At 56.8% G+C, this 16,461-nt stretch overlaps 1 protein-coding gene across 1 annotated transcript; it reads left to right on the top strand.

Moving 5' to 3' along the window:
• Nucleotides 1-218: 218 nt before the first annotated feature.
• LOC116969702 (KAT8 regulatory NSL complex subunit 3-like) lies at nucleotides 219-15,771 on the top strand (the record flags this gene model as incomplete). The annotated part of the gene is given in 18 exon segments (XM_033016489.1): nucleotides 219-552; nucleotides 1,180-1,350; nucleotides 2,669-2,759; nucleotides 3,403-3,588; nucleotides 4,171-4,302; nucleotides 5,623-5,739; nucleotides 6,283-6,384; nucleotides 7,144-7,215; nucleotides 7,897-7,971; nucleotides 10,549-10,706; nucleotides 11,264-11,283; nucleotides 11,286-11,335; nucleotides 11,964-12,002; nucleotides 12,004-12,096; nucleotides 12,099-12,159; nucleotides 13,809-14,015; nucleotides 14,457-14,534; nucleotides 15,583-15,771. Coding segments are annotated over 18 exon segments (2,059 nt in total), but the record flags the coding sequence as incomplete, so codon positions are not given.
• Nucleotides 15,772-16,461: the final 690 nt, after the last annotated feature.

Raw genomic sequence — 16,461 nt, forward strand, 5'->3', positions numbered from 1 at the left:
CAGTGGGGACGCTGTAGCTGGAGTGCCGGAGCTGTGGGCGGGCGGCCAGTGGGGGCGCTGTAGCTGGAGTGCCGGGGCGGTGGGCTGTGGGCGGGCGGCCAGTAGGGTCGCTGTGGGCGGGCGGCCAGTGGGGGCGCTGTAGCTGGAGTGCCGGGGCTGTGGGCTGTGGGCGGGCGGCCAGTAGGGGCGCTGTGGGCGGGTGGCCAGTGGGGGCGCTGTAGCTGGAGTGCCGGCGCTGCGGCCATTTTGCTGCGAGGCCTACAGCTGAGGCCTGGGCCTGAGTTAGTGCCGGAGCGGAGCCGAGCGCTGCGGCCGGGATCGGGAGGCCGGCCCGATGTGCTGCCGCGGCGGCGGCGAGCGGGACTTGCAGGGCTCGGCAAGGCGGATGGGCGCCTCGCTGCTGCAGCAACTGTCGGCCCACGAGCGGGAGCTCGACCTCGTCTTCCTCGACCACAGTTACGCCAAACCCTGGAGCGCGCACCCCGAGGCCGGCGGCTCCCGGCCCGCACGCAGGCTCTTCCTCACCCCGCGGCGGCACCACGACAGCACCAGGTGAGGGGCCGAACGGCCGCGCCACCCCTTCCCCTTCCTCCCTCCCCACTCCCTTTCTCCTCTTACCCCCTCCCTCCTCTTCCCCCTTTCTCCCTCCTCTATCCCCCTCCCTCCTCTTCCCCCTCCCTCCCTTTCTCCATCCCCCCTCCTTCTCCACCTCCCCCCCTTTCACCTCCTCCCCCCCTCCCCACCGCCCCTCTCTCCACCTCCCCCCACTCCCTCCTCTTCCCCCCCTCCCTCCTCTTCCCCCCCTCCCTCCTCTTCCCCCCCTCCCTCCTCTTCCCCCCCTCCATCTCCTCCCCTCCTCCCTTTCTTCATCCCCCCCTCCCCCTCCTTCCCTCCCCCTCCCCTCCCCCCTCCTCTTCCCCTCCTCCCTCCCCCCCCCCCCCCTACACCTCCTCCCCCTCCCCCTACACCTCCTCCCCTTCCCCCCTCCACGCTGCCTGTCCTGCTGAGTTACTCCAGCATTTTGTGTCTACCTCTGACTGAGGATGATTTGCACTGGGGCATATAATGGATAGAAGGAATGGGTGACCTTTCGGGTCGAGACCATTCTGCAGTCTATTTCTAGCCGGTTCTGCTTTGTGTTGATACCTGAATACATCTGAGCAACCTTGCGTTTAACAGCGACTGTGAGGTGTCTGTGGATGTGGAGACAGTAGTTCCAAAGCCGACCCCTCTTTACGACAACCAGAAGGCATGGAGCGTGATGAATGAATGTGAGCGGCATGTCATCTTCGCCAGGTCAGACACGGACGCCCCGCTCCCACCTGACGACTGGGAGGAGCACATCAGCAGGTAAGAGCTCCCCGCCACCACGTGGTGATCTCCGCGCACCTCGCCGGTAGATCGGTTACTGCATCGCTGTGCCTAGACCCACTCACTCCCCATAGCCAACCAATCCCTGGTTCACAATCTCAAATCACGATCCAGGGGCCACAGTTTAAGAATAAGGAGTAAGCCATTTAGAACGGAGACGAGGAAACACTTTTTCTCATGGAGAGTTGTGAGTCTGTGGAATTCTTTGCCTCAGAGGGCTGTGGAGGCAGGTTCTCTGGATGCTTTCAAGAGAGAGATAGATAGGGCTCTTAAAAATAGCGGAGTCAGGGGATATGGGGAGAAGGCAGGAACGGGGTACTGATTGTGGATGATCAGCCATGATCACATTGAATGGCGGTGCTGGCTCGAAGGGCCAAATGGCCTATACCGGCACCTTTTGTCTATTGTCAAAGGGCGCCGCACTGTGGCGCAGCGCCAGGGACCCAAGTTCCATCCTGACCTCGACCCCTGTCCGTGTGGAGTTTGTACATTTCTCCCTGTGACTACGTGGGCTTCCTTCAGGTGCTCCAGTTTCCTCCCGCATCCCAAAGACGTGCGGGTTTGCAGGTTAATTGACCCTCTGTAATTTGCCGCCTAGTGTGTAGGGGAGTGGATGTGAAAGTGGGATAACATCGAATGAGTGTGAGCGGGTGACACACACGTGTAGCGCACTACTGGCCTTTCCCAGGGGGGGTCGGGCTGCAGCTCTGGAAACCTCACACTTGTTGAAGCAATCAAACAATAAAGACTTTGAAATCTAGAATTGATTGGGGATTCTGGGTTTGAGATGAAGCTGTGGATTCACCAAGATCTAAATGGCAACTCTTGTGTGGTCCACTGTCTCACACTCTGGTACTTGGTACGAGTCTGCTTCATGTATGCTAGGATAGACACTGAACCTTATGCAGAAAATAATGCCACTGTACTAGGGTACACATGACTGTAACGTCTGAAGATAGGTCTCGACCTGAAACGTCACCCATTCCTTCTCTCCAGAGATGCTGCCTGTCCCGCTGAGTTACTCCAGCATTTTGTGTCTCTCTTGGGTTTAAACCAGCATCTGCAGTTCCTTCCTACACACTGACAGTGATGTACTGCTGACCCATTGAATGGTAGGTCAGGCGTGAAGGCTGAATGGTCTCAGCTTGCTGTGCTGTGCCGCGTTACACTCAAATCGGTTGCTGGAGTCAGAAGCTGCCGCCTCGCTGTCTGCGGCCCGGGTGCTCGGTGGCTGATCGCTGCTCCTGTCTCCGGCTCCACCTGACGCACGGTCTCCCTCTCCCCCCCCCCCCTCCAGGTCAGGGTGGAGTGTGGCCCAGAACAAGCTGTTCAACAAAATCGTGAAGGTGCTGTACTCGGACCGCTTGGCCAGGCTGGCCAACGAAGGGGTGAGTGTGCGTGGTCAGCTGCCCCGGTTAATGTCGGCTCTCACTAGCTCATGGATGGGCGGGGCGGGGAGGGGACACACACGGTCGGCCAGAGCTGGCTAGCTGGATGCCTGGCACTGAGCCAGAGGCTTGGGTGTCTGACTGGGAGCGCCACATATTCTCCATATTACCTGCAAGATGCCAAGACAATGAAGTCCCCCCCGGTTTTGGGAGACTGGGGGGGAAGCAAAGCACTTGGTACCGGGAGACTGGGAACAATGATGTGCCCAGGTAGACAAAAGTGCTGGAGAAACTCAGCGGGTGTAGCAGCATCTATGGAGCGAAGGAAATATGCAACGCTTTGGGCCAAAACCCTTCTTCAGACTGAAGGAAATAGGCAACATTTCAGGCCGAAACCCGGAAGGGTTTCGGCCTGAAACGTTGCCTATTTCCATCGCTCCATAGATGCTGCTGCACCCGCTGAGTTTCTCCAGCACTTTTGTCTACCTTCGATTTTCAAGCATCTGCAGTTCCTTCTTAAACACAATGAGGTGCCCAGCTTGCTGGTGAGGAGCAGGCCCTGCCTTGCACCCCCTGCACTGCCGTGGATAGTTACTGCTCCCCTGGTATCGGTGGTCACTGTGAGACCGGAAACTGTTTGCAGGCCAGCAACGAGCCGGTGCTACGGAGAATCGCAGTGGACAAGTGCGCTCGCCGCATCCGCCAGGCCCTGGCCAGCCTGAACTGGGACACCAAGCTGACGCAGTGGCTGCACACCACCCTGGTGGATACACTCAGCCTCTCCATGCTGGCAGCGTACCTCGATGTCCTCCAGACCCTCAAGTGCAAGGTATGGATGGATGCTCCTGCTCCTCGCGCGTTGGCCCCGCTGGGCTCCTCGCCCCTCTAGGACAGAGCACACAGTAATGTAAAAGGACACAGAGTGCTGGAGCAACTCAGCAACTCAGGCAGCATCTCTGGAGAACATGGACAGGCGACATTTCTGGTCAGGACCCTTCTGCAGACGAGAAAGGGTGCCGACTCGAAACGTCACCTATCCAGAGTTCTCCAGAAATGCTGCCGGAGCCACTGAGTAACTCCAGTACTTTGTGTTGTGTTCTGAATGCTCTCTCTGAATGAGAGATTTGCTCTGCTCCTACCTCCTTATCTTACTGGAACACACAATTGGCAACTCTGGGTTCCAGACCCTGTTACTGCCCTCTCACTGTTAATCTCTCTGCCCTTTCCCGTAATGCCCAGTCCACCTTCTGTTTATTTAGGTGTCTAATGCCCAGAGGCTCTCTGTTCACCAAAGATCCTGTTCTGTTCCCTACACGCCCCACGTGCCGTCTGAACCGTGGTTTACTTGAGTTGACGGTGCCACCACGTGTTACCCTCATCCTCTGCTCCCTCTCTGGATGTTTTACTACAGCTGCCGTCGCTGATCGATAAAATGATCATCTCGTCCACGGCCAAGTCTGGGGCAGCCGGTGCAGAGGCCCTGCCCTTGTTGCTGAAGCGACCTTGGGATCCTGCTGTCGGAGTCTTGTCCCACAACAAGCCCGTGAGTTACCCCGAGTCTGGTCCCACAACAAGCCCGTGAGTTACCGCCGAGTCTTGTCCCACAACATTCCCATGAGTTACACACTGAGTTCAGGGTGGCATCTAGGGGGATAAACACCTCTTGGGAATTTTGTGCGTCTGAGGGCAAACAGAGGGAAACGGTGTTGGTGAATTGTTGTCATGTGTACCCAGAGACAGTGAAACGGTTTGTTCATTAGCTATCCAGACAAATCGTGCTCTACATTCGTGTATTGAAGCCATGCACAAAGGCAGTGCCAAGAAAACATCCCAGAGTGCGGAATGTAATCCCGTAGCGTTACAGTTACAGATGAAAAATGGAAAAACTGCAATGTGGTTGTTTGGGAGATCGGGGCCAAACCCTAGTTTATGGAAGGACCGTTCAGAAGCCTGATAACGGAGGGGAAGAAGCTGGTCCTGTGTCTGGTGGTGTTAGCTTTCAAGCTTCTGTACCTTGTGCCCAATGGGAGTAGGGAGAAGGAATGGCTGGTGGGCTTGTCGGCTGCTTTTCAAAGGCACCGTGAAGTGTTGATTGTCAATGATGGGATGTCTGGTGTGGGTGATGGACAGGGCTACACCCACAATTCTTGAGGTATTGGGCAGAGCAGTTCCCAAACCCAGCAGCGATGCTTTCTATGGAACATCCATTCCTATGGGCAGAGCCGCGACAATAGACAATAGGTGCAACATTCGGCCCTTCGAGCCAGTGACCACAGATGACAGCAGATGTTTGGGAATTTAGGGCAGGTAGTGAGCTGACTGTCCAGGTGTCTCTTCCTGTAGCTGTCATCTTGATCAGAACTGGAGGCCACTACTTGAAGATAGACACAAAATGCTGGTGTAACTCAGCGGGACAGGCAGCATCTCTGGAGAGAAGGAATGGGTGACGCTTCGGGTCGAGACTCTTTTTCGGACCCGAAACATCACCCATTCCTTCTCTCCAGAGATGCTGCCTGTCATGCTGAGCTACTCCAGCATTTTGTGTCTACCTTCGATTCATACCAGCATCTGCAGTTCTTTCCTACACATTTTGACCACTACTTGAGGTTGAGTTTAGTTTAGAGATACAGCATTGCAATGGGCTCAGCGACGCACCGAGTCCACACCGACCATCGATCACCATGTTATCCCACTTTCTCACCCACTCCCTACACACCATTGACCTGCAAATACACACGCCTTTCGAATGTGGAGGGAAACCGGAGCACCCGGAGGAAACCCACGCGGTCACAGTGAGACGGTGCACACAGATAGGACCCCGTCGGGGACAGGAGGGTTTTAATGCTTGTTCTCTCCCCGGCAGACTAAGGTCCCAGGTGCCCCACTGCTTCTCATCGCTCCTGGTGGCCCCACGAATAACATGGCCTCTGCCTCACGCAGGAACCGATTCTGGTTGTCCCAGCTGTCCTGTTTGGGAAAGGTCAGTAGTAGTGTGTGTGTGGTGTGTCTGTTTGTGCTGTGTGTGTGTGCATGCGTGTGTGTGTGTGCGCACGCGTGTTTGTGCTGCGTGTGTGTGCGCGCGCGTCTCTCTCTGTCGGATGGGGAGAGGTGATCGATCACCTTTAGTGGCTGGGCTGGGCGGTAACGACGCCTTCATTCGGGGTGGGGAGGAGGGGTTGGGGTGATGAGGGATTGAGAGGGGGCAGATGTTGGGAATAGGGAACATGGGGTGCGTGGAGGAGGGGGCTGCTGGCAGGGCTTGGGGAGGGGGGGGGTGCAATTTGTCTACATGGGGCAGTAGGGACCCCGTGTGGGTGGGGGCAGCCCCAGGAGCTGCCTGCGGTGCTGTGAGTGTGTGTGTGTCTGTGGGGGGATGGGGTGGTGACGGTCAGGCTGTCCGCGGGCTAAGGTGTGAGTACTGCGTGTCGGGTTCGGGTGTGAGTGGTGAGGGTCAGGGTAGAGTCGGTGTCGAGGGTGGGGCTGGCCTTGGGCACGGGTGTGACTGCTGTTCCTTGTCCTACAGGTAATCCCGGTCACCATGCACATTGTCAACGGCGGCTCTGGAGTGAGCGTGTCCCAGTGCCTGGAGCACATGATTGGGGCCGTCCGCACAAAGGTCCTGGAGGTTGGTGCTGCGATCGATGCTCCACTTAGTGACCACAGGGGCCCCATGGAGCCTGAACCCACACAGTCCGATAATCCCACTGTCTGTCTGCTCATGGTCATTCTAAGAACATAGATCAAGTCAAGTCACTTTTATTTATGTAGCACATTTAAAAAACAACTCTCGTTGGCCAAAGTGCTTTACATTGGTAGTACATGCATAAATACATACATATAGCCCTCTCAGAGGACATCTGAGATCATAAAATAGGTGCAGAATTAGGCCATTCGGCCCATCGAGTGGGCACGCCATTTGATCATGGCTGATTTATTTTACCCTCCCATCCCAATTCTCCTGCCTTAACGCCATAACCTTAGATACCTTTACTAATCAAGAACCTGTCAATCTCCATTTTAGAAATATCCAATGACTTGGCCTTCACTGCCGTATGTGGCAATGGATTACACAGATTCACCGCCTTTTGGATTAAGACATTTCTCCTTATCTCATTTTATTCTGAAGCTGTTCCCATCTGGTCCTAGACTCTCCCGTTACTGGAAAGGCAGCTAACGGGAGCTCTAGATGTCTACCAGGGCAGGCAAATGTGTGTTGGTCGCGATGCACCCAGTCAGTACTCTACCGTCCATCTGTAGAGGACGGCATCTGGATTTGCAGCGTTTGGATGTAGGGCATAAGGTGGTGATACATTTTAGTTGGCTCCCACCCAGCTCAAGGTGCCCAGTACACATTCTAATCGGTCGGTATGTCTCTCTCTTGCAGCTGCAGACTCACTTTCCGAGCCGACCGATTGTACTGATGGGGTGGAACGTCGCTGCTCTCGTGGCTTGTCATGTAAGGATCCAGGGATGTGGGGTCTGGGTTCACAATTACTAAGCTGTCCCCTTCTGATGAATTGCTCATCTCTGGTATCCTCCGTCTGGGATGAAACCATGTCCTTGTGTTAGTTTACACGGCAGTTTTGTACACAGGGAGGAACCTTACATGCTGCCTGCTGAGTCCTCCAGCGCTTTTTTTTTTTGTAAACCAGCATCAGCAGTTCCTTGTGTGTCCATGTGTTCTGCTAATATTACTGCAAACTGCCGGTGCCTAAGGAACATGGGTGAAAAGCAAGCTGCTAACCGCTCAGTGAATTACAGAGATTTATTTCGCACCCCTTTCCAACTTAGGGATCTTTCGAGGTGTTTCCCAGACAATGTGAAGTAGATGCTGGTGTGTAGTCACTAGACCAGCAAGCCCCACCCCCTCAACATGGAAAACCACAGTTGAGATGTGGAATAAAATTTGCTCTCCTGCAACTTGAATGGAAAGATAAAAAGTGAATTGATCAAAACCGATTTATTATTTTCAACTTGCATTATCTGTGCATGCGTCATGAAACGTGGCTTTGCGTTACGGGAAATTGTTCTACACGCCGTTTTCACAGAGTGAACACCCCACCGAATCCGTAACGGGAGGGCTGTCCGTGCCGACACTGACTCTGCCTGAGGCTGCCTTCCGCTTGTTTCTCTGCAGGTCTCGGTGATGGAGTTTGTGTCTGCTGTAGTTTGCCTCGGATTCCCTCTTCTCACAGTGGAAGGACCAAGAGGAGTGAGTGGCCACTTGTTTAATTTCTTTTGTGATAAAAGTATATTTGGAGGAAGCATTGGTGCTTAATAAATGGCATGTTACTTTACACTTTGACACATGGCTGGTACAGGCTGGTAACGTGGGTCTTGGCATCATGCTCGACACAGACATTGTGGACTGAAAGGCCTGTTCCTGTGCAGTGCAGTTTTATCTTCTATTTTATAAGTGATGTTCTCGAGGATAGAACAGGGTGAGTACAAAGTAACGCTCTCCCTGCACTCTGCTGTCACATACTCTCAGGGCAGGGACAGTCTGAATTGGATTTGAAATAAAGCAATTTAGTAATGACTCTCGTCACGTGGAAGGTATCATGCAGAGATGGGCATGTTGGGCCGAGGAGCCAGTTTCCATGCTGGTAGGTTAGTGCGTTGGACTCGAGCAGGTACGGCGTGTTTGAGACTGGGTGGGGCACTGACCACAGCGACAGCGGGTAGCAGAACCCTGTGTGTGAGTATTTGCTGAGGGTCTGGGTCGGGTCACTTGCACTGTGCCCCGGCTCTCACCATCCGTACTTTGCACCCTCCCCACCCCTCACCCTCCCCACCCCTCACCCTCCCCACCCCTCACCCTCCCCACCCCTCACCCTCCCCACCCCTCACCCTCCCCCCCCCTCACCCTCCCCACCCCTCACCCTCCCCACCCCTCACCCTCCCCACCCCTCACCCTCCCCGCCCCTCACCCTCCCCACCCTCTCACCCTCCCCACCCCTCACCCTCCGTACTTTGCACCCTCCCCGCCCCTCACCCTCCCCACCCTCTCACCCTCCCCCACCCCTCACCCTCCACACCCCTCACCCTCCACACCCCTCACCCTCCACACCCCTCACCCTCCCCACCCCTCACCCTCCCCACCCCTCACCCTCCCCACCCTCACCCATCCCCACCCCTCACCCTCCCCACCCCTCACCCTCCCCACCCCCACCCTCCCCACCCCTCACCCTCCCACCCCTCACCCTCCCCACCCCTCACCCTCCCCCACCCCTCACCCTCCACACCCCCTCACCCTCCCCACCCCTCCCCACCCCTCACCCTCCCCACCCCTCACCCTCCCCACCTCTCCCCCTCCCACCCCTCCCCCTCCCCACCCCCTCCCCACCCCTCACCCTCCCCCCCCTCCCCCTCCCCCCCCCTCACCCTCCCCACCCCTCCCCCTCCCCACCCCTCCCCCTCCCCACCCTCCCCCTCCCCACCTCTCACCCTCCCCACCCCCTCCCCTCCCCCCCCCTCACCCTCCCCCCCCTCACCCTCCCCACCCCTCACCCTCCCCACCCCTCACCCTCCCCCCCCTCACCCTCCCCTCCCCCCCCCTCCCCCCCTCTCCCCCCTCCCCACCCCCCCCCTCACCCTCCCCACCCCTCACCCTCCCCACCCCTCACCCTCCCCACCCCTCACCCTCCCCCCCCCTCCCCCTCCCCACCCCTCACCCTCCCCCCCCCCTCACCCTCCCCACCCTCCCCCTCCCCCCCCTCACCCTCCCCCCCCTCACCCCTCCCCCCCCCTCCCCCTCCCCCCCCCTCACCCTCCCCCCCCCTCACCCCCTCCCCACCCCCTCCCTCCCCTCCCCCCCCTCCCCCTCACCCCCCCCCCCCTCACCCTCCCCACCCTCACCCACCCCTCACCCTCGCCCCACCCTCCCCCTCCCACCCACCCTCACCCCTCCCCCCCTCTCCCCCTCCCCCCCTCTCACCCTCCCCACCCCCCTCCCCTCCCCCCCCCTCCCCCGCTCCCCCCCCCTCACCCTCCCCCCTCCTCCCCCTCCCCACCCCTCACCCCCCCCCCCTCACCCTCGCCCACCCCTCACCCTCCCCCCCCCTTACCCTCCCCACCCCTCACCTTCCCCACCCCTCACCCTCCCCCCCCTCACCCTCCCTACCCCTCACCCTCCCTCCCCTCCCCCTCCCCCCCCCTCACCCTCCCCACCCCCTCCACCTCCCACCCTCCCACATCCCACCCTCTCACCCTCCCCCACCTCCCCCCTCCCCATATCTCACCCTCCCCCACCTCTCACCCTCTCACCCTCCCCCCATCCCACCCTCCCCACATCTCCCCTCCCCCACTCACCCTCCCCACATCTCACCCTCCCCCCCTCCCCACCTCTCACCTCTCCCACCCTCCCCACCCCCCCCACCCTCCCCACATCTCACCCCCTCCCCCACCCCTCCCCCTCCCCACATCTCACCCTCACCCACCCCCCACCCCTCCCCTCCCCCCACTCTCTCCCCCTCCCCCCCCCCCCCCCCCTCCCCCCCCTCTCTCACCCTCCCCACATCTCACCCTCCCCACCCCTCCCCTCCCCACCTCTCACCCGTGCATAGAGAGGCAACGCATCAAGCTTGTCACATCGCCACAACTGAGGGCTGTGCTGTGCTGTGCTGCTGATGGACACTGGCTGGTGGGAGGAAGCTGTTCCTGAACTAGACTTGCCCTGTGTCTGGGATTCCTGAGCCCAGGCTGCCGTCTGTCACTGGGAAGGGCAGTTCCTGAGCCAGGCTGCTGTGTGCCCCCGTGCTATCTAATACTCTGGGACGTCTCTATTCAGGATGTAGATGACCCTCTGCTGGACATGAAGACGCCCGTGCTGTTTGTGATTGGCCAGAACTCCGTGCAGTGCAACGCCGACTCCATTGAGGATTTCCGGGAGAAGCTGCGGGCTGAAAACAGCCTGGTGATAGTTGGTGGTGCTGACGATAATCTCAGGTAACCGCGCCACTGCCATGCTGTTCCAAGCTGGGGGGCCGGGGGTTCAATCCTCACACCGGACTGTTGATGCTCCAGTCTCTGTGGTGCCAACCCCAGTGAGATTTGGCCCCTGCTTGCTCTTGGAGGTCAACTTCAAAGATCATTAAGGGCCTGTCCCACTGACGCGACCTTTCAGCGACTGTCTTCGACCTTCAAGCTCCTGCACCTATTGTCCATGTTTCTGGCCCTGCCTTCCTCAAACCCCACGGTGACAAGCTGTCTTGACAGAGGGCTGGGACCAATAGACAATAGGTGCAGGAGTAAGCCATTCGGAGCCTTTGAGCCAGCTGATCATCCCCAATCATTACCCAGTTCCTGCCTTCTCCTTCTCCTGCCTTCTCCCCATATCCCCTGACTCCGCTATTTTTAAGAGCCCTATCTAGCTCTCTCTTGAAAGCATCCAGAGAACCGGCCTCCACCGCCCTCTGAGGCAGACCAAAGTGGCTGACGAAGGGGAGGGGAGAAGGTTTAACTGCTTGGGGGTCTCACCTCACGCTTGACTTTCTCCACTGCAGGATCAGCAAAGCAAAGAAGAGACGGAGGGTCTAACGCAGAGCATGGTGGACAGGTGCATCCAGGTGAGTCCGGCCCCTGACACACCTGTGCTGTGAGGTTGCCGTTCAGCTGGAAAGGGTGCAGAGCGGATTTACCAGAGCTCATGGGTCTGAGCTGTAGGGACGGGCTGTGCCGGCTGGGAATTTATTCCTTGGAGCACAGGAGGATGAGGGGTGATCGTATAGAGGTGTATGCGATCTTGGGAGCAATAGATTGGGTAAATGCACAATCTTGTGCCCAGAGTAGGGGAATCAAGAACCAGAGTCTACAACTAGAGTTAAGGTGAGAGGGGAAAGATTTTAGGGGCAACCTTTTCTCTTCAGACTCTGAAGTTTACTTTAGTTAATTGCCAAGTGTGTGTCATGAAGAAATGTCGCCCATTCCTTCTCCCCAGAGATGCTGATTGTCCCATTGAGTTACTCCAGCATTTTGTGTGTGTCTTAGTTGGGAGATCATGTTACAATTGTATAAGACATTGCTGTGGCTACGTTTAGGGTATTGTGTTCAGTTTTGGTCACCTTGTTGTAGGGAAAGTGTTTTAAAAGCTGGAAAAGGAGCAGAGAAGCACTTCTGCATCTGCAGTTGCTGCCTCCGTATCTTGGGAGGAGTTGTTGATAGCCCCACGTTCATTGTCCATCTCTTCACCTCAGGATGAAATAGGCCGACTTCCTGACCGGTGTGCTGACCAAGTGCGAGTCGGCAGGCGGGGTTTGAAGCCAAGGAGGTTGACCTGGACAAGAAGAGGAGATGTCGGGACACAAGGCGGGACTTGGCCTTCGAGCTGTCGGAGAGGGAACAGCCGGCCCGCGTCCCCGTTCAAGCCGCGTCCCGGTCTCTCCCTCTGGCTCAGAGGTGAGTCGCGTGACATTCACATCCCCCCCCCCATCCCCGAGCTCACTGACCTGCTCCCAGTCGCCCATCGCTCTCCTCTCCTCCGGCTCTGTGATCAGTAGAGAAGGTCGTGGGTTCAAACTGTGTCGCCTCTGCCCCCCCCCCCCCCCCCTACACTGCAGAAGTAGAGTTGCTGCCTCACAGTGCCAGAGACCCTGGCTCCATCCTGTCTGTACGGAGTTTGCACCTTCTCCCCGTGACCTGAGTGGGTTTTCTCCGGGTGCTCCGGTTTCCTCCCACATTCCAAAGACGGCAGGTTCGCCAGTTAATTGGCTTCTGCAAAGCGCAAATTGACCCTAGTGTGTGTCGGGGCAGTGCTAGTGTACAGGGTGATCGCTGGTCAGCAGGGCTTGGTGGGCCGAAGGGCCTGTGTCCACGATGTATCTCTGAAGTGTAAAAATCCCCCAAAAAAGAACCAGCTGAGTTTTCCTAGGTAGACAAAAATGCTTGAGAAACTCAACGGGTGAGACAGCATCTATGGAGCGAAGGTATAGGTGACGTTTCGGGTCTCGACCCGAAACGTCACCTATTCCTTCGCTCCATAGATGCTGCCTCACCCGCTGAGTTTCTCCAGCATTTTTGTCGACCTTCGATTTTTACAGCATCTGCAGTTTCCTTCATAAACAGCTGAGATTTCCTCGTGACTTTTGCCAATATTCATGCACCAGCCAACAGCCTGACAAGATGTTACCCTGCCATGATTACATTGCATTTCTGGCGTTTTCTGTAAATTCACACAGTACATACAGTTATCCATGGCACATCCAGCATTTAGTGCCGGCCTCAAACTGCCCAGGAGACGACACAAGACGTCTAAAGGCTTCAAATCACTTCATCCAATGGGCACAATGACGACTTCAAAAGACATTTGGGCAGATATGCGGATGACTTTAGTTTAGAGATACAGCGTGGAAACAGGCCCTTCGGCCCGCCAGTTCGTGCCGACCAGCGATCCCCTCACATTAACACTACCCTACGCACATTAGGACAATGTTAGATTCATACCAAGCCAATTAGCCTACAAACCTGCACGTCTTTGAGATTGGGAGGGAAAGTGGGAGCACCCGAGAAAACCCACGCACGTCACATGTAAACTGGTCTTGCGGAGTTCGGATTCAGCCGCGGGACTTACTTACCATCACCCGCCGGGTCCCAACATCGGAAGCCTGGATCGCCTCAGCGCAGAGGGAGAATAAGGAGGGAAGAGACAAGACTTTAAGACTTTTGCCTCCATCACAGTGAGGAGATGCCTGGTGAACTCACTGTGGTGGATGTTAAATCTGTGTTTATTGTGTGTTTTGTTATTTCTATGTTATGACTGCAAGGCAAAACGAAATTTCGTTCAGACTGAAAAGTCTGAATGACAATAAAGGAATACAATACAACTCTGTACAGGCAACCCCAGTAGTCAGTATCCAACCCGGTCTCTGCCGCTGTGAGGCAGCTACTCTACGCTGCGCCACCATGCCAGCATTGCGGTAAAGGCCAAAATGCAGGCAAATGGATCCGGCCAGTTTGCCGCCATTGTTGGTCAGCATGGAGGTGGTGGCCGAAGGGCCTGTTTCCGTGCTGTACAGCTCCTTTAATGTCTAACGTTGTTTGAACCCTGTGCAGGAACGTCGAGCGTGTCGAGCAGCCCCACCTCCAGCCCGAAGACAAAGAGCGCGTCCCTGTCCCTGTCCCCGGCCCAGAAGGCCAGCCTGATCACTGCCACGGCCACCGCTGCCAGCCAGTCGCCCAGCCTCTCCGCCCAGTTCTCACACATCCTCAAACAACACATGCAGAAGACCGGCACTGTCCTCACCCAGAAACAAGCTCAAGGTAATCACTGCTTCTCTCCCCATGTTGGTGGAGTCTAGAACCAGGGGCTACTATTTAAGAATAAGGGGTAAGCCATTTAGAACGGAGACAAGGAAACACTTTTTCACACAGAGAGTTGTGAGTCTGTGGAATTCTCTGCCTCAGAGGGCGGTTCTCTGGATACTTTCAAGGGAGAGCTAGATAGGGCTCTTAAAGATAGCGGAGTCCAGGGGATATGGGGAGAAGCAGGAACGGGGTACTGATTGTGGATGATCAGCCATGATCCATTCAATGGCGGCCCTATCTAGCTCTCTCTGGGAAGTATCTAGAGAACCGGCCTCCATCGCCCTCTGAGCAGAGAATCCACCGACTCACAACTCTCTGAACTGAAATGTGACAATAATGCATACATGCGGCTCTGCGTCTCCTGTGGTTTACTGATGTCTGTGTCCTTGGTTTCAGCTCATTTTGCTGCATTCCTGAAGCAGAACGTGCTGGTGAAGAAGAATTCCAGTCTGGCCAACTCGTCCTGTGTCTTCGGTGTGTGTGTGTTGTTTTTTCTGAGTGTGTTGTTTGGGTGTTTGTGTTTATTTTTGTGTGTGCGTGTGTGTCCCTTTCCCCTGACCCTCAGTCTCAGTATCTGCAGTTCCTTCCACACACAGTGTTGCTGACAGTGCAGCCCACCCCCCCTCCCCAGTGCCGCAGCCACCTGTGCTGCAGGTGACCCCTGACCTGCTGGCGACCGCAGTCTGTCCCTGAGCCGCAAGCCCATGGCGTAGTCCGCCGTGCTAGAGGTAGAAGCAGGAACAGGCCTTCGGCCCCTCGTGTCCGCTGCCTCATTTTGTGATGTCATTGCTGATCTCATACCCAGTCACCCCATTACTGGAAGGATGTAGAGGCTTAGGAGAGGGTGCAGGGGAGGTTTACCACGATGCTGCCTGGATTAGAGGCATTAGTTACAGGGAGAGGTTGGACAGACTTGGATTGTTTTCTCTGGAGCGCTGGAGTTGCAGGGAGACCTGGTGGAAGTGTATAGAATTATGAGAGGCATAGATAGGTAGGACAGTCAGAACCTTTTACCCAGGATGGAACAAATCAAATACTTAGGGCTTAACTTTAAGGGGAGAGGGGCAATGTTGAATGGAGATGTGTGTGGGCAAGATGGTGGTGGGGGCAGATACGATCGTGGTTTTGACAAGGTTTTTAGAAAGGCACATGGACATGCAGGGAATAGAGGGATATGGATCACATGCGGAGAGACGAGAGATGATTTTGGCATTGTGTTAGCACAGATATTGTGGGCCGAAGCCTGTTCCTGTGCGATACTGTTTGTACTTGCGATGTTCCCCAAACGTCAGCCTCGTGCCTGGTGCCGCTAACTCCCGTGCTGTTCCGGCTGTAAGTGTTATGTTCCTGGTGCGGCAAATGCCCGGTAGTGCCGGCGGCTGTAAGTGTGATGTACCGTGTGCCAGTCCCCGTGCCGCTAATGCCCAGCGCTGTGTGTCATCCGGTCGTGCCGGCGGCTGTAATGTGATGTACCGTGTGCCAGTCCCCGTGCCGCTACGCCCCGCGTGTGTTGCCCCATCAGTACCTGTGACGTCGGAGCCGCAGGATGTCGGGGACAAGGACGACGCTAAGGCGCAGCTGAAGCGACGGCAGGCCACGAGCCCCACGCCCCTCGTCTCCAAACCCCGCCAAGAAGCCAATATCAAGGTGACCATCCTGTCCCACGAGACGTGCCTGCCTCCACCGCCCTGCCCTACCTGGAGCCAGGACGGTGAGCTCTGCCGCTGCCGGGCACCGCTCTCCCAACCCCCACGGTCACTGTGGTGCAGGGGCCCAACAAGAGGGCTGGGGGAGAGGGGCTGTGGGAGGGTGGGGGTATGTTTGGGGAAGGTCAGGGAAGATGAGACACCGGAGAATAGACAGGTGAGTGCCTGGAGTGTAAGTGCAGTGATAGAACACAGAACAGCCCTTCAGCCCACATATCCGTGCTGAAGTCAAACTCCCTGCATGTGACCATGTCTCTCCATTCCCTGCCTATCTTACAAAAAAAGACACAGCATGCTGGAGTAACTCAGCGGGTCTGACAGCGTCTCTGGAGGACTGAATAGGTGAAGTTTCGTGTTGAGACCCTACATTAGACTGAGCTTCTCGACATGAAACAACACCTATCCATGTTCCCCAGAGATGCTGCCTGACCCACTGATTACTCCAGTGCTTTGTGTATTTTTTTAAATAAACCAGCTCTGTGCAGTACATCGTGCCCGTCTATCTAAGCTGTGTGGACAGGGGTTCTCTCTGGTCTGGAGAACACTCTTGGTGTGCTCCCCCCCCCCCCCCCCCCAGGCTGCGGTTTGTGGGGCGTGGGTGACGGGGTGTGGGCTGGGGAGTTTGGGCCCGGTGTTTGTGAGGTTGGTGATGGTGCCGCGGGGAAGCTGGGCAAACCCAGGCAGCGCTGACCTCG

Source organism: Amblyraja radiata, unplaced genomic scaffold (assembly GCF_010909765.2).
Source record: "Amblyraja radiata isolate CabotCenter1 unplaced genomic scaffold, sAmbRad1.1.pri scaffold_1053_ctg1, whole genome shotgun sequence".
In the NCBI taxonomy this organism is placed as follows: Eukaryota; Metazoa; Chordata; class Chondrichthyes; order Rajiformes; family Rajidae; genus Amblyraja; species Amblyraja radiata.